Source organism: Hypanus sabinus, chromosome 2, assembly GCF_030144855.1.
Source record: "Hypanus sabinus isolate sHypSab1 chromosome 2, sHypSab1.hap1, whole genome shotgun sequence".
Lineage (NCBI taxonomy): Eukaryota > Metazoa > Chordata > Chondrichthyes > Myliobatiformes > Dasyatidae > Hypanus > Hypanus sabinus.
In genome coordinates this window covers 84,672,927-84,699,173 of record NC_082707.1, presented here as the reverse complement: position 1 = coordinate 84,699,173, position 26,247 = coordinate 84,672,927, and the positions used below count along the sequence as shown (strand labels likewise).

Here is a 26,247-nt window from a genome sequence, read left to right as displayed (position 1 = left end):
TCTTTAGAGTTACCCACTTTAAGCAAAGAACAAAATAGAACGATGACTGCAGACATAACTGAAGCTGAACTAAATACTGCAATTAGTAGGCTTAAATTAAGCAAGTCACCAGGATCAGATGGGTATACGGCAGAGTGGTACAAAGAATTTAGAAATGAGTTAATTCCTGTTTTACTCCCCACACTGAACTGGGCTCTAAGAAAGGCACGAATGCCACCTAGCTGGAAGAAGACGATAATCTCAGCTATACCGAAAGAAGGCAAGGATAAAATGGAATGCGGGTCATTTAAACCAATATCTGTTCTTAATGTGGATTATAGAATATTTACCTCAATCATGGCCAAACGATTAAAAGAGTTTCTACCCACACTGATACATAATGATCAGACAGGTATTATACAATGCCAAACACAAGACAATATACGAAGGACACGTCACGTTATGGATCATATACAAAAAAATTAAATTGAAGCATGCTGAAAAGGCATTTGATTCGGTTAATTGGAATTTTCTTTACAGAGTTTTACATAGTTTTGGTCTACATGACACAATTATTAAAACTATACAGGCACTATATGACAATCCTACTGCTAGGATTAAAATCAATGGATATCTATCTAATAATTTTACCCTAGAAAAGGGCATGAGACAGGGTTGTGCATGGTCACCACTACTCTTCGCATTATATCTGGAACCATTAGCTCAATACATCAGACAAAATGAAGATAGCAGGGGAACTACTATTAAAGGGACAGAGCATAAATTGGCTTGTTATGTGGATGACATTCTGATCTATCTAGGGCAACCAACATACTCTTTGCCTAAATTTATGCAATCCTTTGAACAATATAGCCAATTATCGGGATACAAGATCAACATAGGTAAAACTTTCATATAACTATAGGCCACCGAGAGAAATTGAAAGTAGATATCCTTGGGCACAGCAAACAGAGTTTTTTAAATCCTTGGGCATAGCAAACAGGGTTTTTCAAAGACACTACCAATAGAGATTAACTAAAATCAATTTAATGAATGGAACAAGATGCTATCAAGATATATATGGCAAGGAAAGAGGCCATAACTCAAAACTTTGCAATTAGCCAAGGAAAAAAGGGGGGATGGGAATGGGGCCTACCCTCTCTTAAAGATTATTATTTTGCAGCACAGTTGAGAGCTGTGATATGTTGGTGTAACCCATCATAGGATGTTCAGTAGAAAAACATTGAGGAGAGGATACTTTCCATCCCCATACAGGCAATTTTGGCTGATAACAACCTACGAAGTTACATAAATACTATTGATAACCCGGGGGTGAAAGGACTCTTAAAATATGGAAAACTATTATAAAAGAATATAAACTAGAGAGATACATTGCAATTCTTAAATGGTGTGCATATGACTCAGATTTTACGCCGAATGAACTGGATGCTAGATTTAAGAACTGGACAGCTAAAGGAATAACTGCTATTTGTAATATGATGAAAGAATGAGCACTATTAAGTTTTGAAATGCTCAAAGAGAAACATTTATTAGAAAAACAAGACTTTTATCAGTATTTACAGATGCGACAGTATGTTAGTAGGATGGTTAAAAATGTAACCAAGGCAAGTACATGTCTGATAGAGCTATTTAGAAAAGCATTTAATTCAGACAATGGTAGCAGAATCATTTCAAGCATGTATAAGGGTTTGTCAAATCCTAAAACTCATTTGACTTCATATGTTAAAACAAAATGGGAGAAGGAAGGAGGGATAATTATATCTGAGGAAGAATGGACAATAATTTGGAGATATCAATGGAAGTGTACCAGTTCACAGAAATGGAGGGAGTTCGGATGAAGAAACTTGATAAGATATTTTATTACACCCTCTCAGAAATCCCATTATGATAGTAACATCCCTGTTTACTGGAGAAGTTGTGGAAATCAAAATGTAAACCATTATCATATATAACGGGGAATACCCCGTTATCAAAGATTGTTGGAGTGGGATACATAATGCCCTACAAGACATCTTTAAATGTGAAATACCCTTAGAAAGTAAGACCATATATTTTGAGTATATACCTCAAGAATGGTTGAAAAGACATAAATATTTAATGAATATACTCTTGGTGGCTGGTAAAAAGGCCCTTACCAGGAAATGGTTATCACAGGAGAGCCCAGCTTTAAATACATGGATGGAAATTACAAAGGACATTTACAAAATGGAGAAGATAACAGCATCTGTTAATCATAAATTGGAACAATTTGATTCATACTGGGAAAAATGGTTTAACTACATAACACCTCATAGGCCTAGTTTTATTCTCACAAGTCAATAAATATGTTGTAAAAAGAAAGATCACTCCCTACTTGTACGTAGTTTTCTTATTTTGATTGTTCTTTCTCTCCTCTCCTTTCTATGAGTGAATACCTCAGATAACTATTATGTGGAGATTTGTGACAAATATGATTAAATGATATATATGTACAGTATCTGAAATACATCTATGGAAATGTATGTTTGATGATAAACTTCAATAAAAATAAATTACAAAAGAAGAATATGAAGGTTCCACTAATAACTATTTTTGAAGTATTATCTAGGAGGTTAAATAAATTATAATGATTCATATATAATCATAATAAACTGCAGTTGACTGAAGATTAAGATATTCCCACAGCTAACTACAGGGAACAGACTCTGCAGCAGCAAGTATTTGAGTAAAAACTGGCATAGAGCAAGTAATGAGCTTCCTGAACTTACTTACCAGAAGTTCAGGAACTGTCATATTCCATGAAGTGTCAGATCATATGTACAGTGAGCTTACAAACACATCAAGGTTAGAACACATTAATACTTTAGACGTGTTCTGTTTTAATGGTTGAAGGTTGAAATCAATAGATTTACAAACCCCATCATTTCCTCCTTTACCCAGCGATATCAAAAGTTTCATGGAATTTATAACTGCTTCTAGGAAACCTTTGGAAGTATATGTCAATGTGGTCCACACCCTAATGGGACATTTCCTGAAAGAAAAGCTACTGGTTGACTCTGTGGTTAAGAATGCATACGGTGCATTGGCCTTCATCAATTGTGGGATTGAGTTTAGGAGCCAAGAGGTAATGTTGCAGCTATATAGGACCCTGGTCAGATCCCACTTGGAGTACTGTGCTCAGTTCTGGTCACCTCACTACAGGAAGGATGTGGAAGCCATAGAAAGGGTGCAGAGGAGATTTACAAGGATATTGCCTGGATTGGAGAGCATACCTTATGAGAACAGGTTGAGTGAACTCGGCCTTTTCTCCTTGGAGCAATGGAGGATGAGAGGTGACCTGATAGAGGTGTATAAGATGATGAGAGGCGTTGATCATGTGGATAATCAGAGGCTTTTTCCCAGGGCTGAAATATCTAACACGAGAGGACATTGTTTTAAGGTGCTTGGAAGTAAGTACAGAGGAGTTTTTTTTTTAATGAGAGTGGTGAGTACGTGGAATGGCTGCCGGTGATGGTGGTGGAGGTGGAAACAACAGGGTCTTTTAAGAGACATGAAGGTTAGAAAAATAGAGGGCTATGGGTAACCCAAGGTAAATTCTAAAGTAAGGACATGTTCGGCACACCTTTGTGGGCCAAAGGGCCTATATTGTGCTGTAGGCTTTCTAGGTTTCTATGGTGTCCATCCTAGCATGCCCATGATGTTTAGAAATTGGATCTCATTCATTTTATTACTTCAAATGGATGTGACATTTACTTACAGTAAGTCAGGGGTCACCTCAATAATGTTGAGAAACTAAGATATCACCACTTTCATGGTCTTCTCCCATACTTGTATATTTGCAGTTGGCTGCTACCACAGAAATGAGGGAAAGTGTAGAGGGAGTAGAGAAATTAACAGGAGGGAAAAGAGAAGGGGCTTTTAGAGGATGTAAGAGTTAATATATGTGCTGAACAAACACTCCACATCTTGTAGCTGCCCAATCAAGCCATTGCCATATTGGTCATTATGGTAATAGATGCAAGGGCCTTGCAGCAAGGTACTCAAGCCCTGAGACCTTTATTAGTGATGCTTGTCTGCAGCATGTGAAATCAATGTGCTGTCTCAGTACTGTTAACATTGCTATTGCATCAGGATCTTTTAAATCATAAAGTTCCCAACTTGCCATGTGGTTTGTTCATTGTTTCACTATGAGTGAGAAGTGAAGATTGTAGGCCATGAACTTCTATATAATTTCTGCTAGGCAGGTTGATGACAATATTATATGCACAAAATGCAAAGTAAAATGACGTGTGCTTAAGTGAATTAGAGAGTGTCTTGTCCAATTTCCAAATAAATAATACCTGCTGGAAAAGATCAAACAATACTGGTTGTCTCACTATAGGAAGGATGTGAAAGCACTGGAAAGGATACAGAGGAGATTTACCAGGATGCTGCCTGGTTTAGAGAGTATGCATTATGATCAGAGATTAAGGGAGCTAGGCTTTACTCTTTGGAGGGAAGGAGGATGAGAGGAGACATGATAGAGGTGTACAAGATATTAAGAGGAATAGACAGAGTGGACAGCCAGCACCTCTTCCCCAGGGCACCACTGCTCAGTACAAGCGGACATGGGTTTAAGTAAGGGGAGGGAAGTTCAAGGGGGATATTAGAGGAAGGTTTTTTACTCAGAGAGTGGTTGGTGCGTGGAATGCACTGCCTGAATCAGTGGTGGAGGCAGATATACTACATTAAGAGACGACTAGACAGGTATACATGAATTTATACAATACAAGGAATTTAAGGTGGGGTGTTATATGGGAGGCAGGGTTTGAGGGTCGGCACAACATTGTGGGCCAAAGGGCCTGTAATGTGCTGTACTATTCTATATTCTATGTTAATACCTTTATGTGCGATTTTTGATAAAAATTGTAGATATTTCATATAATCCGATTTTTAGTCTGGAATTTCTCGAGCAGAAGTTCACATCCCAAGTTGCAACATTGGCTTAAAGTTAATTTGGGCACTTGGCTGAGGAGTAAGTTACTGAATTGATAGCTTTGAATTAATTGCAAGACTGGTTGAAAGTCACTCGATAGGCTAGAGATATTAATTTGGAGACACCATTTTCAATCATACCATGGAATTTAAATTAATGGAATTAAGTAAATTTGAAATAAATGCACTATTGACTTATTGGCATTTAAAAATCCATCTGGTTCATTTGTTTTTGCTACTGTCTCCCAGAGTAGGAAATCTGCTGGTCAATGTGTAACTCAAAACCCACCAATTTAGTTGACCATTATCTGTCCTTTGAAGTGATATGGCCACTCTGTTCAAGGAGTATTTGGGAGTAGAGAACAATGTGATCCCGTCAGCATTAGTAAATTTTATATATATATTTGTGTGTAAAAATAAGAAATGGTAACTAGTACCACTTGCAGAACAGTGCTGTTGATCTTGATTTAGCTGATAACCTTCAGCGCAGGAACACGTTGGCATTTTTGTCGTTCTGTTGATGCTGCAATACTGTTGACAGAAGCCATTCTTATATTCACAGTTGAGGTTTTCTGAATTAAAGAACAACACAAATAAAGAATACATGACTCCTTTTGGCCACTGAGTCAGGGAAGCCCAAGTGAATAACAGTGTGACAGTCACAGTGCTAAAGAATGCAGAACATAACGATGGACCGCAATTCTTTCAGATTAAAAGGAAGCATGTAGTGGTACCCCTGAGGGGCTAAGTTTAGAACTTTTGCTCATTTTTTGAGATATTGACTTTAACATTCAGGACAGAATTTCAGAAGTTTGAAGCTCAGCCAAAACTTGGAGATGGAGGAAACTGAGAAGGATAGAAGCACGTGTAAGAAGAACATCGATATAGATTTGTCCAACGTGCTACACGGCAAATTAGCCTTAATGCATAAAAGTGTGAAATAATGTGTTATGAGGCAAACTAAGCCAAATGATGTAACATTAAGGAGGGCTTGGAAACACTCTGATGAGGGGTAAAGTGGCAATATGCCTTAAAAAGGCCACATAGAAGCACAGAGCACAAAAATACTTTGTTAAACTTCCTTGGGTTATCTCTATAAACCATTTGGAGTATTATGCCAACTGCAATTTAGAAAGGATGGCAAAATCTTAGAATATACATAGAATGATACCAAGGATGTGCAAATATATTTCATGTAGAGACTAAAGAAGATGTAGTTGTTTTGAGGCAAAAAGTTTGAGCAGATTTAATGGAGACACAACACTCACAAACCTGTGGAGGAACTCAGCAGGTCAGACAGCATCTATGTAGGGAAGTAGGCCAGGAGCCTTCAACATTTGACCCAAAACATTCATTTCCCTCCTTAGATGCTGACTGGCCAACTGCAGATAATTTTATTTTTGTTTTTATTTCAGACTTCCAGCATCTGCAGTGTTTAAATGTTCATTTGGTGAAGGCTTAAATATAACCAAACTTCATTCTTTCTTAAATTCTTTCTTAAATCCAATATGACAGTGAATTTCTGTATTAACTTTAACACTACTGACACTGCTGAATTAACTATTGTGAAAAGATGAATCTTTGCAGTGGGTGAAGGAACAGGAAAAGGTGAATGAACTTCATTAGTGTCTCCCTCTGATGCAGGACAAAACCAGCAATGCACTAAATCTCTCTTGTTCCATCTTCACTTGTGAAGTTGAGATTTCAATAACCCATATCATGCAAAATGTGCAGGAAAATCTAATTGCATCACCCAATGAAAAATATTAATAGAAATTATGCCTACTTAGAGGAGGAAACCTTGGGAAAAAATCACACCCACTTGCTCTCCTACATTCCTGATCCTGCTCCCTCTCTTCACAGAGCATGGCAACAGTGAAATTCCATATTAACTGTTGCTGCCTTTGCTTTGTTATGCCATTGAGGAGTCAAAGGAGTGAGTCCAAGAATATCAGCTGGATAGAACAGTGTCCATCTTCTAGGTTTAATAGCTGGATGGCGTTTGGAACACCAAGGATCTCATCTGGAAAGTGGGGTGTGATAGGTTGGGGAGAGTCTAAGAACTGAAAGGACCAACCAGTAGTTCGTGATTTCACTGGTCATTGAGACGTTTGGACACTTCCAGTATCTGGCATTATCCACAGTTCTTGGAACTGGTTAGGTTGCAGATGCACAAGGTCAACATTGTTTTATGGGCACTTTACAGCTTTAATGGTTGTTATGAAATCATTGTGTCTCTCAAGTGATGCTTTTGAAAACTCTGGTTTCTCTTTCATGAGAATTACTTGAACAGCCTTCTGAACTATAGCATACTCTACCTTATTGTCCTACAAAATTTCTAACTTTTAAGATTAAAACAACAAACATAAAACCTCATAGGGAGTATATTATTCACTGATGCGCATATTTTTTCGATGTCATTTGGCACGAACAGTAGAGCTATCACCAACTATCTTCTTTGTGCTTTTGCCTGGAGTCTAATGTATATCCATAAATTTACTTGTGATGTGAGATGCTGCCCATCTTGTCTCAATATTGGCTAGAAAAGTTTCCACAAAGAATAAAAAGCGATAAGCTAAATACATGCATGCTACATGTACACTGCATGACCAGTGACACAGGGAAAGGATAGGGAGGATGTACACTTTAGAAACAACCACCAACCTGATTCACAATTCTTCCCTTTCCACAGGGGAGGGCAGAGACAGATATACTTGTAGTTGTCGAGTCTACATAAACCACCATTCAAGCATGGATTGGATTTACAAGGATTCAAATCTGGGTGTGACAGACATAAAAGCATCAGAGAGATATTTGGAGAATATGTTCATCAGGATTCAGTAATATGGATTTCATAGATTTATGTAGCATGGAACCAGACCATTCAGCCCAATTAATCCATGCTGACCATTAAGAACACAATGACACTTTCCAATATTAATCCAATTCATCATTCTTCCCACATTCTCATCAACCTGCCCAAGATTCTACCACTCACTAGGGGCATGTTTACAGTGGACAATTAATCTAAGAACCTGGATGTGGAAGGAAACTGGAGCACCCCCAAGAAACCCACATAGTCTCAGGAAGAACGTGCAAACTCCACACAGACAGTACCCGAAGTTAGGATTGAACCCAGGCTTCCAGTGCTAAGAGGCATTGGCTCTGCTAGCTGCCATCTTGTAGAATCATAATCTCTAAGGATTCTGGTTAATGGATTTGGCTTGAGAAGAATTGAAAAAATATCCCTTGGTTTAACCTGCTTCCAGCAAATTCCTCCCATTTCTGTAAGAAATTTGGTTTCCTCCTTCCAATCTTGCTATGTCAATTACTAACTTGCAAATTCTAGAGCTAGAAATAGCATGCAATTACTTCACATTCAAAATCACGAAAATGTTACATCACTTACTTTTGTAGGAAAACCAGAACTCCATCTGTTAATAAAATAAAAGTGTTAAGATTCTATTAGTGGAGGTTATCAGACAGCCATCACTTCATGATTTTCAAAGAAACTCGTTTTGCAGTAGTTAATTAACTTATTGTAATTTATAGTTTTTTTTTATTATGTATTGGAATGTACTGCAGCTGCAAAAAAAAACCACATTTCACGATATATGCTATTGATTCTGATCCTGAGTGGAGCACCTAGAGGAAATCATGCTGCTCATGGAGAATATGTAAGCTGCACACAGATAGAGTCAGCAGTGAACCCAGGTTACTGGAGCTGATAAGTAACAAGCTGTACTAGCTGTGCCACTGTAGGAATGGGTGGAAGGCATTTGCTAAGACGCTTTGGGAAACTAAACTAAAAGATATGATAGTAATAAGCAATGGTGAACATTTAAGGAAATAGTTTATGCTTTATCACAAATATATAAGCCCCTTGAAAAAGACCAGTCAACTTAATGATACATGCATTACAGAATTAAATTATAAGCTTAACAAGTTCCCAAACGAGCAATGAGCCTTGTGACAGATGATCTTAGAATTCAACAGATAATTCCTGACAGTGAAAGAGATGCAAAACAATTGAGGAGCAAGGCGAATCGAATAGATTATAATCTTCCATTGCATGTGGAATGGGATTAGCAATGGAAAACGTTCCACCCCATTTAATCAGATTTACCAGTACTCGGTCCATGGCCTCTATGTTTTGGTGATTCAGATTCTGCAGTGATATCAAAGTTCCAGTGAGAGTGATGACCTTAACAATATGAGTGTCAATAAAGAAAAGGTATTGGACCGATTAATGGGAGTAAAAGCTATCTGAAAGTCTCGTGTAGTTTAACAATATTCTTTACAGAGATAGTAAATTGGTTTTTGATCACTCAGTATTGGTCATAGATTAAAAAAAGATAGCAAATGTAATCTAGATATTTCTGAAAGAAGGAAGAGAGAAAATAGAACATGAAGAGTATCATAAGAAAAGGGAGAAGAAATATACCCACCAGCTCCACAACTCATCAATATCATGGCCGACACTCAGGCTCAGCACAATTTTCCTGCACTATTCTCAAATTTCCTTGATTTCCCTAACATCCAGAAATTTCGTTTTTTCTTTGAAACTGAAACTTAATGACTGACTCGCTGCAATCTTCTAATGGAGAGAATAATAAAGACTCTGCTACCTGAGTGAAGAAATTTCTTCTCACTTCAGTCTTGGTTGTCAAATGTCACAATTTATTGTTAGGAATATGGTACAAAGACAGTAGGAAATGTAAAATATGACTGAACAAAAGTCTATATGAATTTTTGGAGAGAAATTCACATTTGGTAACTCTGATCAAGTTTCTTGAGATTGTAACTAAAGGGGTAGTTATAGTAATTAGAGAATTTTGTGTCGTAGCTCAGTACCGTACCACTCAAGACGGTAATGCACAAATCCAGGACTAATTGGGTCACTTAAGAGAAAACATAGCGTGGAAGTGATTGGATTCATTTTGGGCTGGTATATGACAATGCTGTAAGAATTGGTGTTTGAGCCAATTTATATAATTTTTAACAGTGACATGGATATGGGGTCTGAAAGTAATCTGTTTATTAATGATACTGTAGCGATGTGCTACACACAGCGCTGAAATAACGACACGCAGTCGGTAAGTCATTTCGAGACTAGTTTATTAAAACTTGGCTGCGCTGGCATTTAATCCCGAGCGCCCACCCTCTCCGGGCGGATATGACGTCAGAGTCCAACCCCCCCCCCCCCCCCCGCGCGCTGGCTATTTGTGAGCCGAAAGTGGGTCGTCGCAAGACTTTGGTAAAGTAATTTATGAAGAGGCTGTAAAGCTCCATCATGATATTAGGGCAGATTAATTAAGTACGCAACAACATAACGGGAGGCTACAATGAGGAGATGTTATCTAACAGGATAATAGAGAAATGGAATATTTTATTTTTAAAAGGAGAGATCAGGAAAGGATATTCAGAGGGATTTGGAGTCCTTTTCTATAAACTGCAGAAGGTTAACAAGGGTGTAGTAAGTAATGAGAATAGAAAATTGTACTTTTGTCTGGATAAGACAGCTTTACTGAAATTGGTTTACAGTGCATATCACTGTACTTCCCATTCTTTCTTGTTGCCATCTGGTGAGGTGCGGGTTTGGGGGTTTGATGTTCTTGTTGCTGTTTGCATGTATGTTTTCCTACATGGGGGGAGCGATGTTTGATGTTCTTGTTGGCATTTACACTTATTTTTATTTCACGTGGGGGTTGATGATCGGGTTGGGGGGGGGGGGTCAATGTTTTCCTTTGAATGACTTCCAGGGTTTTCTTTGTTTTGTGGCTATCTGGAGAAGACGAATCTCAGAGTTGTACAATGAGTATATGACAATATATGAAATTCTGAACTTTATTTTATATATACAATTATATCCTAAATCAGACTCACATGTATAAACCTATATAATATGTCCCCATAGAAGACACAGCCATGTACGGAACACTCATATAGAAGCACACTCATCTACAGTGCATGCATTTATTAGAGTACAGATGCTTACTGTGTTCTCGCTGGATTTATAAATTTCCTGTGCTTCCTCGAATGAACAGGTTTCCTCGTAGCATTCTCGCTCTAGGGACCCTGGTTTAACCTCTTCCCAGAACCAGTTTGCTCGTTTCTGAACTTTCAGCACCCTTGCTGCTTCATTCTTCTGGAAAAACACTAAAAATGTTGTGGAGGGTTGGGTAGTGGGAGTGAAGGTGGAGTGTGAGGAGGGGAATTCAGGGAGGGGTTGACATTTAAAGACTGAGGTCACAATTATTAATCCAGACTGGTTCCAGGACTGATCAGGATTCAAATCATTAATAAATACAGACCAAGGTTTTTTGTACAATGCATGTTGCCCTGCAAGTTGTACCTGAACTGCTATACCTGGTCAAACACTGAACAAAGAATGAAAAATAAACAGAGGAGAGTGAAATCTGCCCACTGCATCTCTTCCCAGAACATTTCCGATCTCTGTCCTTTCTAAACCATCTCATGACCTGCTCAGTAACTTACTAGCAATCCCATTAACGTCTTTCTCTCAAGCGATGGGAATATGAAAGTGTTTCTAACCATTACTGGGCTTGGGATGATTCATATTTGTTTATATTGGGCTCAATAGTTGACAGGTTTTTCAGCTAAAATCAGAATTTATTGTTGTAATTTTCAACTGATGTGCGTTTGGAATGATCCACATCCTGATAAAAGTTTGGGGGCATCTCTGCCATTGGACTAATCACCGGAAGTGATAAATCCAAGTACCACCTGAAGCAAACAAGCTGGTGTCCTGGAGCAGAATGACCTCAAAACCATGGAGATGCAGATAGCCTTCAGGAAAAATGAGCCTCCTCTCCACCCTCTCATCACCACAGTTAGCTCCATCACAACCTTCAGGTTCCTTGGCATCACTTCATAGAGCCTCCTGTGGGAGAACTGCATTTGCTTCATCAACAAAATGCTCCGCAGGGGATGTACTTCTTGTGGTAGTTGGTAAAAATCCATCCTTCTCAGAATGTACTGGTGTAATTGTTTGATTTGGTGCAGCAACCTCTCACAATATATGAAATCTGCAGTAAACTGTCAGGTCAGCAGAAAAGGTCATTGACTGCAATCCAACAGGACAAAGGTGCAGGTAGGAAAAATCATTGTGGACACTACCCACCCTGCAGACTGCCCTTTCCAAAATCTCCCTTCTGAAAAGTGCCATAAAACAAAAGCTGCACACTATTTTGAAAGCTTCTTCCCCCAGGCAGTTAATCTGATCACCCATTCTAGTTAGACCACTCACACCCTTATCTATTACCCCTGTCACCTCATTACTTCATTGTAAACACTTAAACCACTGTCTCCAAAGCTGTTTACTCTGGGACTACGTGCTGGTATTTATGCATTTATGCACAATTTATTCCCTATCTGCACTTTAACCCCCAACTTTATTTTTGATGTAATTCTTTATCATTGTTAAATGCTGTTGTTTCTTTGTCACAGATCACACACCCTGCCCAACACCCTGTAGCAAATTCCTAATACATGTAAATTATACAGGGAATAAAGTTGATCCCTGATCCAGTCTCTGGTAGCCTAGATCAGTACACTCCATTCTCAGTTGCTCTGCATTTAGTCAACTGCTCTCCTTGAGTTTAGTGAGCTGGGCTATTAAAATAGCCTGGTCTTACTGCTGGACGCAGTTGCACTGGCAACTGGAGTTGGGGGCCACTAGGTCTGAAGCCTCGAAGAGAAAAGAAATACCTTTCCCTTTCAGCTTCAACTTGATGTTTCACCAGCTTGAGAAGGGCCTCTCATGTAAATCGCCACCATCCTTTGGAAGGTGACGTTGCCTTTTAGAGTCAGTCTGGAAACCCGCCTCCTAACGTCTCTCAAGCTTTCTCTTCAAGCCTAGTTTAAGCCTTTGATAGCAAGGCCCAAAGTAGTGAGAGCGAATTCCCTGCAAAGTAATGGAATGTGAACAACGTGCGAAGTTTAAGTATAAACTGGATAAATATTTCATGGAACGACATTAAAGATGAAGAATGTTGATTTTCAGTAAATGGCAGACGGAGGAGGACAAAGAAGGGGATGCCAGCAAACAAGATGGGTTGTAAAAAGGCACCTCAATGCAGCAACCTTGAAAGGTACATCAGCTAATCCATCAGGTCTCCAGCAGTTGAAGACCAAGCAAATGGTTCTTGACTGAAGTAGACTCAATTTGCTTTATGTTCTTGACATGTTACAAAGGATTTGCCTATTGGGTGCTTGGGTGAAGTAAAGAGCTGGGTAATTGATGAAAGAGATAAAGGGCTGGAAGAGGGGCAATCTGATAGGAGAGAGTAGAAGATCATGGAAGAAAGGGAAGGAGGAGGAGAATACAACATTATACATGGGATAGTGTGATCTTGGCACCCACCTGAGCTCTCAACACTCACAGCCCAGCTGACTATCAGTGTCACAAAACACCAGCAACATCCCAGCATTTTCAGGGTCCGAATGCAAACCTGGTTGGGTAAAAGATAGAAAAGTCAGACATTAGAATAAACCTTTCAGTGAACTCCCTTGGAACTACTAGATTTCTCAGAACTGCAACTGACAAATGATGACTCCGTATAACATGTCCTACTTTCCACTGGAGCAGGAGACTCTTCCAGATATTTGGGCCCCATGGTAGCATAGTGGTTAGCATGACATTAGTACAGCGTGAGGCAACGGAATTTGGATTATCATTCTGATGCCGTCTGTAAGAACTTTGTACGTCCTGCCCCCATGGATGCATGGGTTGCTCCTTCATTCCAAAGTCGTACCAGATAAAGGTTAATGGTCATTGTAAATTACCTTGCAGTTAGGGTTAAATAGTTGGGCTGCTGGACATCCAGGCTTGTTTTGGTCTGTATCTTAAATCAATAAATAAATAGTCACACCTGTTTTTGATGTGAGTTAGTAAACAGTCAAAGACGTTCATTCTATAAAGAAGGGTTGCTGATTCAATGCATTTATAAACATATGATCCTGTTCTGAGATAGTAATTTTAGGGATACAAGTCACTGAATCAGCTCCTGGTAGTAAAAATCTCTCTTTTGCATTCCTATTCCAAAATGAGTTATTCTTGAATACTGGGTGCTCAATTACAAATAGTTCGATACCACCTCCTGATCAATCAGTAAGTTCAATGTAAGTAAAACTTTACAAAAAGCTTAAAATGAAATTTTGAGCAATTTCTTTGAATTTCCCTTCATCGGAGGAATATTCTGAGAAACCCCGTTTGTTTAGTAAATGCAGCTCCATTCGATGTTTCTGGACATCTGCTGGCTGTTCTTTCTCTGAGAGACCTCCCTCATGCTCATACCCATGCTGATGGTTATCATACTGGGCACAGACTAAACTTAAGGTGCTAAGGATTTGGAGCAAGAAGGCTGCGAGTGAACGGCTAAGGATTTCAGGGGTGAAGGCAGTTTACTACTCGGGGGTAAAAGAGAGGCAAGACTGCGCAGGTGCGTGACGTCAGCCAGTAGAGTGGGAAAAGTTTAAAAAGAAGACCGTCATATCCAGTGGGCAGCAGAGTAGACGTAGCAGGGTGATAGGGCTTTGGCTCAACGGGCTTAGGTGGTAATAGGACGAGATGAGGTAGGTTTCCCTGTGTAATTGCGGAAAGGAAGTATGTGTGTGAGGCTGGTGTTCTGTGCTCGGTGTCAGATATGGGAGGTCCTGGAGTCTCCCAGCCTCCCGGACGGCCATGTCTGCACCAGGTTTGTTGAGCTGCAGCTCCTAAGGCTGCAGTGTTAGGGTACTGGAGTTGCAGCTCGATGACCTTCGCCTGGTCAGGGAGAGCGAGGAGGTGATAGAAAGGAGTTATAGGCAGGTGGTCACAGCGGGGCCACAGAAGACAGAGAAGTGGGTAACAGTCAGGAGAGGGAAGGGGAAGAGTCAGGTATTAGAGAGTACCCCTGTGGCTCTACCCCTTAACAATGTGTACTCCTGTTTGAGTACTGTTGGGGGGGGGGGGACTGCCTACCTGGGGGAAGCAACAGTGGCCATGCCTCTGGCACAGAGTCTGGCCCTGTGGCTCAGAAGGGTAGGGAAAGGAAGAGAAAGGCAGTAGTGATAGGGGACTCTATAGTTAGGGGGTCAGACAGGTGATTCTGTGGACGCAGGAAAGATACTCGGATGATACCCAGGTACCAGGGTCCAGGATGTTTCTGATCGCGTCCAAGAGATCTTGAGGTGGGAGGGAGAACAGCCAGAGGTCATGGTTCATATTGGTATCAATGAAGTAGGTAGGAAAAGGGAAGAGGTTCTGAAAAAAGACTACAGGGGTTTGGAAGGAATTTGAGAAGCAGGACCGCAAAGGTAGTAATCTCGGGATTACTGCCCGTGCCACGTGACAGTGAGTATAGGAATAGAATAAGGTGGAAGATAAATGGGAGGCTGAGAGATTGGAGCAGGAATTCAGATTTCTGGATCATTGGGACCTCTTTGGAGCAGGTGTGACCTATACAAAAAGGACGGGTTGCTGGGACCAATATCCTGGCAGGGAGGTTTGCTAAGGCTACTGGGGAGAGTTTACACTAGAATTGTTGTGGGGGTGGGAATCGAACTGAAGACCCTGGGGAAGAGGCGGCTGGCTCACAAATAGAGAAAGCTTGGAAACAGTGTGTGAGGGAGGATAGGCAGGTGGTAGAGAAGGAATGTGCTCAGATGGGCAGTTTGTGATGTGTCTATTTTAACACAAGGAGTATTGTGAATAAAGCGGATGAGCATAGAGTGTGGATCAGTACTTGGAGATATGACGTGGTGGCCATTACAGAGACTGGGATGGCTCAGGAACAGGAATGGTTACTGCAAGTGCCGGGTTTTAGATGTTTCAGAAAGGACAGGGAGGGAGGCAAAAGAGATGGGGGCGTGGCACTGTTGATCGGAGATAGTGTCACAGCTGCAGAAAAGGTGGACGCCATGGAGGGATTGTCTATGGAGTCTCTGTGGGTGGAGGTTAGGAACAGGAAGGGGTCAATAACTCTACTGGGTGTTTTTTATAAGCTGCCCAATAGTAACAGGGATATTGAGGAGCAGATAGGGAGACAGATTCTGGAAAGGTGTAATAATAACAGAGTTGCTGTGTTGGGAGATTTTAATTTCCCAAATATCAATTGGCATCTTCCTAGAGCAAGGAGTTTAGATGGGATGGAGTTTGTTAAGTGTGTTCAGGAAGGTTCCTTGACACAATATGTTGATAAGCCTACAAGAGGAGAGGCTGTACTTGATCTGGTATTGGGAAATGAACCTGGTCAGGTGTCAAATCCCTCAGTGGGAGAGTATTTTGGAGATAGTGATCATAATTCTATATTCTATCTCCTTTACAATACCATTGGAGAGAGATAGGAACAGACAAGTTAGAAAAAGGTTTAATTGGAGTTAGGGTAATTATGAGGCTATCAGGCAGGAAATTGGAAGCTTAAATTGGGAACAGATGTTCTCAGGGAAAAGTACGGAAGAAATGTGGCAAATGGACGGACTTCCGGTAAGATGGTGATTGCTTAGCCGCTCCGAACTTTTGCTCCGTCATTTTCCCTATCTTTGCACTATATGTCTCCATTCTTAAACCTTAGTTAGGAATTTTATTAGGTCTCTTTTACTTGCCTACGAACACATCTATCTTATAATGTCTACCAAAAGTTCTAAATCCGGGAAAAAGGAAGCTACGGCTCTGCCGACTGAGATCCTCGCTGTTCTGGAACAACATCGTGACGATATTTTAAAGGAATTTACAACTTCTTTCAACCAGCTGGATGCCAAATTGGATCGGATCAATGCTGGAGTGGACGAACACGCGGAACATTTATCTCGCATCGACTCGACCTCTGAAGATTTAAAACGCCATGTCCAATACCTCGAGACCCTCAGTTCCAGCTAGAGGAGAAGAATAGTAAACTTTTTTCCAAAATGGTGGATCTTGAAAACCGGAGCAGACGTTGCAATCTACAAATTCTTGGTTTGCCAGAGGCCACCGAACAGGGTTCCCTCGTGAAGTTTTTTTCCGATTTTCTCTGTGAGATTTTTGGGAAAGAATTTCTTCCAAATCCACCTGTGCTTGAAAGGGCACACAGGGTCTATGTTCCCCATGCAATTCTGGGATCCCGCCCACGGCCGGTAATTTTGTGCTTTCATCAATACCAGGTGAAAAACCGTTTGATTATGGAGGCATGCCGCAGAGGTACTTTTGCTTTTCAAAATTCAGTCATTCGTTTTGTGGAGGATTTTGCCCCCCAGGTTCTGAAGAAGCGTGCTGAGTTTAAAGGTGTAATGAAAGTGCTTTTTGATCGTGGACAGACCCTCCCTTCGTAACCCAGTCGACCTTCGAATTACGCTTACTACTGGAGAATATAAGTGGTTTAAGTCAGTGAAGGAGGCTGAGGCATTTGTTGGAAGTCTTCCGGCTATCCAGTCTTCTTCGGAACCCAGTCGGACCTCCTAAAATGGTGGATAAGTACCTCTCGTAGTAAAATTATTTTTTCCAGACTCACACTTTACTTGAATAACTCAGACATTATCTATTGAAACTCTAAGGGCTGTAGACAATCTCTCCCTGGACTTGGTGCGTTTTTTCTAAATAGATATTCTGTGCTTAATGTTTCCCTGCGGACGTTTAGATTGTACTTGTGTAATCTATTTTATTCTTGTATAACCTTATCTATAGAGTTCTACAACTGACTTTAACTTGTTTTGGAGGTTTGGAGTTTTTATTGAAGGCCTCCCTGTTGGTTGATTCACAGTTTAAGTTTTGCTGCTTTTTTTTTCTGTAAATGGTTGATAAGTACTCTCCTCAAATCTATAATTTCCCCCTTTTCTCACTCCCTTTTCTTTTTCTCTTCTTTTAATCTTCTATAATTTTTCGCAGGTAGGTTAGTTTTGGTTTTCTCCTGATTTTCTTTGTATTAAGTTTTATACTTCTGCAGAAGTTGTTCCTATATGTAATTACGTTTTCTAGTGCATAAACTAGTTACCATTTGCTATAGTATTTATACGGAACTGTTGTTAATGACACAGATCTGGAAGTCATATTTGGGTTAATTTTTTTGGTAGAGCTAGCTGCTTTTTTTGGTAGCCGTCTAGTTTTGGGTTGCATGGGTGGGGTGAGTTTTCCAGTTCTAACATCACTCACTGTTTTTATTGCTTTCCTTTGTTACTCAGGACATGTTTATGTTTTGATTCTACGAACCTATTTTTACATTTCTGCTCCCAGACTGTTATTGTATTGCTTGACTTTTTATATGCTTGCTGCCTTCTATGCATTAATAATTGATAATGGCTAGTACACTTAAATTTGTGAGCTGGAATGTAAAGGGATTGAATCATCCTGTTAAAAGAAGGAAGGTATTCTCACATATTAAACAACTCAAAGCTGACGTTGCTTTCCTTCATTGTTTTGATAACTCCCAGCTTTTGTCAAAGTGGGCGGGTCAGCATTTTCATTCATCCTTTGCCGCTAAAGCTGGGGGGGGGGGGTCTCCATCCTTATTAACTCAAATATTCCTTTCGAACTCCATAATAAGATATCTGATACAAATGGCTGTTTTATTATTGTTTCTGGTAAACTATATAATACTAAAGTTGTACTAGCAAACCTGTATGCCCCCAATTTTGATGATGTTAATTTTTTTTGAACGTTTTTTTTCCTCACTACCAGACTTAAACTCATGCTGTCTTATACTGGGTGGTGACTTCAATTGTTGGTTAGATCCTAATTTGGATCGATCGTCCTCTGTTACTAGACCACCTACTAAATCTGCCTTAGCTATCAAGTCGTTTCTCTCTAATTATGGTATCTCTGATATATGGCGTTTCCTTTATCCTACTGAGAGAGATTATTCTTTTTTTTCACATGTTCACCATACCTTTACTAGAATTGACTACTACTTACTCGATAACCAACTCATTCTATTTGTCTATTCTTGCGATTATCAGAGTATACTGATTTCTGACCATGCCCCAATTATTCTCTCTTTAAACTTTCCTGGTCTCCCTCAGAGGAATAAACACTGGCGGTTTGATTCGACTTTATTATCGGATGATGATTTTCTAAAATTTATTAAGGATCAGATAACCTTTTATTTTAACACCAATACATCACCTGAAGTGTCATCCCAGATTGTCTGGGATGCCATGAAAGCATATCTGAGGGGTCAAATAATCTCCTATACAGTAAATCTTAATAGAAAGTCCTGTGCAGATCGATTAGACCTCATTAACCAGATTAAAGAATTGGATCAACTGTATGCTCAAACTAAGAATCCTGAACTATACAAGAAGCGTGTAGAACTTCAAACTAAATTTAATCTTCTGTCTACTCAACCTGTCGAACACCAACTTCTCGAAAGTAAGAGTCGCTTTTACATTCGTGGTGACAAATCTGGTAAATTTCTAGCCAATCAGCTGAGGCGTTCCAAAGCCAAACAACATATTACAAAGATCCAGAAGGAGAACAGAGACTTTACATCAGATCACTTAGAAATTAATGATCCATTTAAAAATTTCTATTCTCGACTTTATTCCTCTGAATCTTTGAATGACAATATCTCTGTTGATCATTTTTTAAATAATCTGAATATTCCTTCGCTTTCATCTGATTCTAAAGCCAAGCTTAATGCGCCTATATCATCAGAAGAAATATCTTTTGCAAATTCTGCACTGTCCTCAGGGAAATCTCCTGGACCTGATGGGTTCCCCGTAGAATTTTATAAATCATTCTCTTCACTTTTTTCTCCTCAGTTATTCTCAGTATTATCTGACTCGTTTAATTACGGCAAATTTCCCCCCTCTTTTAATGAGGCATCTATTATTATTTTATTAAAAAAGGGTAAAGAGCCAACAGAGTGTTCCTCGTATAGGCCGATTTCTTTGTTTAATGTGTTGATGTTAAAATCTTGGCTAAAGTTTTGGCTTTTTGATTAGAAATTGTTATTCCCTCTATTATTTCTGATGACCAAATTGGTTTTATTAAAAACCGTCTTCCTTTTTTTTTACATTCGACGTTTATTTAATTTTTTATATTCACCTCCAACTGGGATCCCTGAATGTGTTATTTCCCTCGATGCGGAGAAAGCATTTGATTGTATAGAGTGGAACTACCTTTTTGCAGTCTTAGAAAAATTTGACTTCGGTCAAAGTTTTATCTCTTGGATCAAATTGCTGTATTTGTGTCCTACTGCCTCTGTTTTAACTAATTTTCAGAAATCCCAGTTATTTAACCTCAAACGTGGCACCCGTCAGGGATGCCCTTTAAGTCCCTTTCTCTTTGATTTGGCTATAGAACCTTTGGCGATAGCATTTCGAAATTGTCCTGAATTGACCGGGATTTGGAGAGGAGGTGTTGAGCATAAAGTTTCTCTTTATGCTGATGACTTATTACTCTTTCTCTCAAATCCGTCTACATCCTTACCTCCAATGTTTTCACTTCTTGACCAGTTTAGCCAGATCTCTAGCTATAAACTTAATTTACGTAAGAGTGAACTTTTCCCAATTAATAAAGAAGCACAAGAATTAACATTTCGTGATCTCCCTTTTAAAGTAGTCCATAATCAATTTACCTATCTTGGGATTACAGTCACAAGGAAGTTTAAAGATCTCTTTCATGAAAATTTTGCCAATCTTTCATATACTATAAAACAGTACAATGGTCACCTCTATCTATGTCTTTGGTAGGTCGTATTAATGTTGTTAAAATGTATGTTCTCCCTAAACTTTTACACTTATTTCAATCAATCCCAATTTTTATTCCTAAATCTTTTTTTGATTCCTTAGTCTCTATTATTTTGTCATATCTATGGAAGAATAAGCACTCTAGAATTAATAAAGTCTATCTCCAAAAACCTGAAAAAGAGGGTGGCATGGCTCTACCTAACTTTCATTTATATTATTGGGCAGCCAATATACGTTGTGCTACCTTTTGGTCTTTTTTCCATGGCCAACCCGAGTGCCCTAATTGGGTGGCAATGGAGTCGAGCTCCACTAAAGAATTATCTGTCTCTGCACTCCCTAGTAGTTTGTCCAGATTAATAGCTAATCCTCTTGTTAGACACACTTTGCGTATATGGGCTCAGTTTAGGAAATTTTATGGTTTCCATGGTTTTTCCGTTTCCAGCCCTGTCGTACATTATCACCTTTTTTTACCTACTACGTATGACTCAGCATTCCATGATTGGTATAGGAAGTGCATTAGACATTTTGAAGATCTTTTCATTGATAATCGCTTCACTTCTTTTCAACAGCTCGCTGCTAAGTTCAATCTGCCCAGTGCTCATTTTTTTAGATATCTCCAAATTAGACACTTTATTGTTCCTTTAATTCCTAACTTTCCTGAAATGCCTGAGAAAAATGCTATGGACTTATTTCTTTCCATTAATCCACTAGGTAAAGGTTTAATATCAATTATTTGAGATAAATTAGCAGCCTTATGACGTGCCCCTGTGGATAAAATTAAAATGGCATGGGAGCAGGATTTAAATACCTCCTTATCTGATGAGATTTGGGACTCGATTCTCAAATCGGTTAATTCAACCTCTCTTTGTGCTCGCCATTGCCTTTTACAGTTTAAGATTGTTCATAGAGCCCATATGTCTAAATCTAAACTATCTCGATTTTACCCTAACATTAGTCCACTTTGTGATAAATGCAAAAGGGGCGAGGCCTCTCTCATTCATATGTACTGGTTTTGTCCTAGCTTGGAGAAATTTTGGAAAGATGTCTTCATAACGTTATCGTATATTCTGAATCACCACCTAGAACCAAACCCTTTAATTGCTTTGTTCAGTTTCTGGGGTGAGACAGATTTACGTCTGAGTTCGACTAAGTGTCGAATATTATCTTTTGCCTCTCTCCTGGCTAGACGTTTAATCCTCCTTAGATGGAGAGATGTTGCCCCGCCCACGCATGCTCAATGGCTTAACGATATTATGGCCTGCTAGGACCTTGAAAAAATTCATTATTCAGTTCTTAATTCGGATTTAAAGTTCCATAAGGTCTGGGGACCTTTTATTGAGTACTTTCATAACCTTCCTCTTAACTAAGGTTTTTTTTCGGTCCCTTGCTTTCAGCTCCTTTTTCTTTTGGTAGTAGGCACTATTATCTTCTGTTGCTAAGTGTATTCACAGTTTGGGGGTTTGATTGTCCTGATTTATATTCTCTATATTGTGTTGTGGTTGGTCTGGAGTTTTTTTTTTGTGTTGTGGTGCTTGGGGAGGATACTAATTTTACTTGTCTTCAATTTGGGTGCTTTTTCAATTATCTTTCTTTGTATCATATTGTTATTGTATGCTTATTTTTGTACTGTATCAATGTTCTTCATTTTGATCTGGGGTTTTTTAAATCTGTAGTTATGTAGAAAATATATTAAAAAACTAAAAAAAAGAAATGTGGCAAATGTTCAGGGGATATTTGTGTGGAGTTCTGCATAGGTACATTCCAATGAGACAGGGAAGTTATGGTAGGGTACAGGAACTGTGGTGTACAAAGGCTGTAATAAATCTAGTCAAGAAGAAAAGAAAAGCTTACAAAAGGTTCAGAGAGCTAGGTAATGTTAGAGATCTAGAAAATTATAAGGCTAATAGGAAGGAGCTTAACAAGGAAATTTGGAGAGCCAGAAGGGGCCATGAGAAGGCTTTTATGGGCAGGATTAAAGAAAACCCAAGGCATTCTACAAGTATTTGAAGAGCAAGAGGATAAGACTTGAAAGAATAGGACCTATCAAGTGTGACAGTAGGAAAGTGTGTGGAACCGGAGGAAATAGCAGAGGTACTTAATGAATACTTTACTTCAGTATTCAGTATGGAAAAGGATCTTGGTGATTGTAGTGATGACTTCCAGCAGACTGAAAAGCTTGAGCATGTAGATATTAAGAAAGAGGAAGTGCTGGAGCTTTTGGAAAGCATCAAGTTGGATAAGTCACCAGGACCAGATGAGATGTACCCCAGGCTACTGTGGGAGGCGAGGGAAGAGATTACTGAGCCACTGGCGATGATCTTTGAATCATCAATGGGGACGGGAGAGGTTCTGAAGGATTGGAGAGTTGCAGATGTTATTCCTTTATTCAAGAAAGGGAGTAGGGATAGCCCAGGAAATTATAGACCAGTGAGTCTTACTTCAGTGGTTGGTAAGTTGATGGAGAAGATCTTGAGAGGCAGGATTTATGAACATTTGGAGAGATATAATATGATGAGTAGTCAGTATGGCTTTGTAAAGAGCAGATCGTGCCTTACAAGCCTGATTGAATTTTTTGAGGATGGGACTAAACACATTGATGAAGGAAGAGCTGTAGATGTAGTGTATATGGGTTTTAGCAATGCATTTGATAAGGTACCCCATGCAAGACTTATTGAGAAAGTAAGGAGGCATGGGATCCAAGGGGATATTGCTTTGTGGAACCAGAACTGGCTTGCCCACAGAAGGCAAAGAGTGGTTGTAGACGAGTCATATTCTGTATGGTGGTTGGTCACCGGTGGTATGCCTCAGGGATCTGTTCTGGGACCCCTACTCTTTGTGATTTTTTTAAATGACTTGTATATGGAGGGATGGGTCAGTAAGTTTGCTGATGACACAAAGTTTGGAGGTGTTGTGTATAGTGTGGAGGGCTGTCAGAGGTTACAGTGTGACCATTGATAGGATGCAAAACTGGGCTGAGAGGTGGCAGATGGAGTTCAACCCAGGTAAGTGTGAAGTGGTTCATTTTGATAGGTCAAGTATGATGGCAGAATATTGTATTAATGGTAAGATTCTTGGCAGTGTGGAGGATCAGAGGGATCTTGGGGTCTGAGTCCATAGGATGCTCAAAGCAGCTGCGCGGGTTGACTTTGTGGTTAAGAAGGCATACAGTATAATGTTGCAGCTATATAGGACCCTGGTCAGACCCCACATGGAGTACTGTGCTCAGTTCTGGTTCCCTCACTATAGGAAGGATGTGGAAACCATAGAAATGATGCAGAGGGGATTTATAAGGATGTTGCCTTGATTGGGGAGTATGCCTTATGAGAATAGGATGAGTAAACTCGGCCTTTTATCCTTGGAGTGACAGAGGATGAGAGGTGACCTGATAGTGGTGTATAAGATCATGAGAGGCATTGATTGTGTGGATAGTCAGAGGCTTTTTCCCAGGGCTGAAATGGTTGCCACAAGAGGACACAAGTTTAAGGTGCTGGGGAGAAGGTACGGAGGAGATGTCGGGGTAAGTTTTTTACACAGAGAGTGGTGAGTGCGTGGAATGGTCTGCCGGCAATGGTGGTGGAGGCAGCAATAATAGGGTCTTTTAAGAGACTCTTGTATAGGTACATGGAGCTTAGAAAAATAGAGGGCTATGGGTAAGCCTAGTAATTTCTAAGGTAGGGACATGTTTGGCACAACTTTGTGGGCCGAAAGTCCTGTATTGTGCTGTAGGTTTTCTATGTTTCTATGTAACACATTTCACACTCTAGAATTATGTTCATTGTCCACCAGGAATTCCCGGATTTGCTAACAGATTACTTTCAAATGATGTAGCTGAACAAATAATTTTTAACCTGGAATTACACTATCTAGAACAGGGGTGTCAAACTCATTTTAGGTCACGGGCTGGATTGAGAAAAATGCGACTTCATGCGGGCCGGATCAGTTGTGCAAGCGCGCGTGCTCCCACAGCTTTCGTTGCCTTCATTTTTTCAACCTGCTCTCATGTGTCTCAGTCTCTGCTATATCTAAAATTGTTTCACTTTATGAATTTCGTTTTTTATGAAGCAGATTGCCTAGCAAGCATTCTTTTTATGATTGGTATTAACTTACAGACGTAGATTACAAGAAAGTAGGCAGCAAGAAAGAAACGATGCTATTTCGGCTAAGATTGTTTTGGGAGCCATACCTCTTCCATTAATAAACCGTTTGAAATCAAGCATTAGCAAACACAAATGTAGACCTAACGCAGGGGTGTCAAACTCAAATACACAGTGGGCCAAAATTTTAAAAATCGGTACAAGTCGAGGGCCGGACTGGTTCAGCGTTTATTGCAAAACTTATTGAAATGAATTTATTACACATATTAACCTGGAACTAACAAAGCTTAGGTTATTGCCTACAAAAACAACATTGAACATTAAATAAATAAAAAATCAGTTGCATTTATTTCTTATGGCTTTATCTGCAGCTTTTCCAGAGTAATTTCTAATGAAAACATTTTTCCACATAGTGATTCACACTAGTCTAAGCCAGATACTTGGCATCTCATCTTGGATGCAAGTTCATCAATGTTTGGAGTCAGGCTCTGAGCTGAGGAAATCCTCAGAATTGAGTGAAGGTGTTCATGAGAAAGATTTTGTTTATCTTCATCAAAGAGGACAGTTGTTCACACAGATATGTGCTGCCAAACATAGAGAGCATTTGAGCAGCTTGGGTACGCAGCTGGGGCATCGTGTCGGGAATGAAACGTAGAAACTGTGCAGCGCCCACCGAGTCATACTTTGCCTTGAGTGTGTCACTACATTGGAGTTCAATCAGCTCCATTTGTATGTTGGTTGGTGCGCTTTCCACGTCAGCTGCAAATGGATTACTGAGCAGTTCAAACCTGCTTTTTTGGGCTTCAAAGTCGGCAAATCGCCGTGTGAAGTCGGCACCAAGTATGCTAAGTTTTTCAGCAAACTTTGCACGTGTGAACACTGCGGTAGAAACCTGCTCTTTCATAGTTTGGCAACACGGAAAATGGCTCAAGTTTTATTGCTGCACCTGCGTCTCCCACAGGCGCAGCTTGGTTTTAAAAGCCCTCACTGCAGCGTACATGTCTGTGATCACACGACCCCGCCCCTGAAGCTGCAGGTTGAGCGCATTGAGATGGCTCATGATGTCACACAGAAACACCATTTCACAAAGCAACTTTTTATCACGGAGCTCTGTTATGTCTTTCCCTTTGCTTTCCATGAACTGACAGATCTCCTCACGCAACTCGAAACATCTTTTCAGCACTTTTCCTTGGCTTAACCATCGCACCTCTGTGTGATAGGGCAAATCATTATATTCTGAACCCAACTCCTCCAGAAACGACTTGAACTCGCGGTGATTTAAACCTTTGGCTCTTATGAAGTTAACTGCTCGTGTTATGGTGCTCATTATATGTTCCATTTTCAAGGCTTTGCCACACAACGATTCCTGGTGTATGATGCAGTGAAAAGCTGTCAGCTCACCTGCGCCGTTTTCCTCCTGCATCTTCTCCCGGATCCTGCCCACCAATCCACTCTTTTGACCGCACATCGCCGGCTTCTGTTTCTTGTCCAGATGCTTGTATTTGTCGTGGTGTTTCGTTTCATAGTGTCGTCT

At 39.9% G+C, this 26,247-nt stretch overlaps 1 protein-coding gene across 1 annotated transcript in view; it reads right to left on the bottom strand.

The window, feature by feature from the left end:
• LOC132380432 (coagulation factor IX) overlaps positions 1-26,247 on the bottom strand; it is a 39,169-nt gene that overhangs the window by 8,277 nt on the left and 4,645 nt on the right. The window contains exons 2-6 of the mRNA XM_059949229.1: positions 13,340-13,427; positions 10,952-11,112; positions 8,363-8,387; positions 7,618-7,731; positions 5,391-5,525 (exon numbers count right to left, since the gene is read on the bottom strand). Of these exons, the coding sequence (XP_059805212.1) occupies positions 5,391-5,525; positions 7,618-7,731; positions 8,363-8,387; positions 10,952-11,112; positions 13,340-13,427 (523 nt within the window). The remainder of the gene's footprint in view (positions 1-5,390; positions 5,526-7,617; positions 7,732-8,362; positions 8,388-10,951; positions 11,113-13,339; positions 13,428-26,247) is intronic.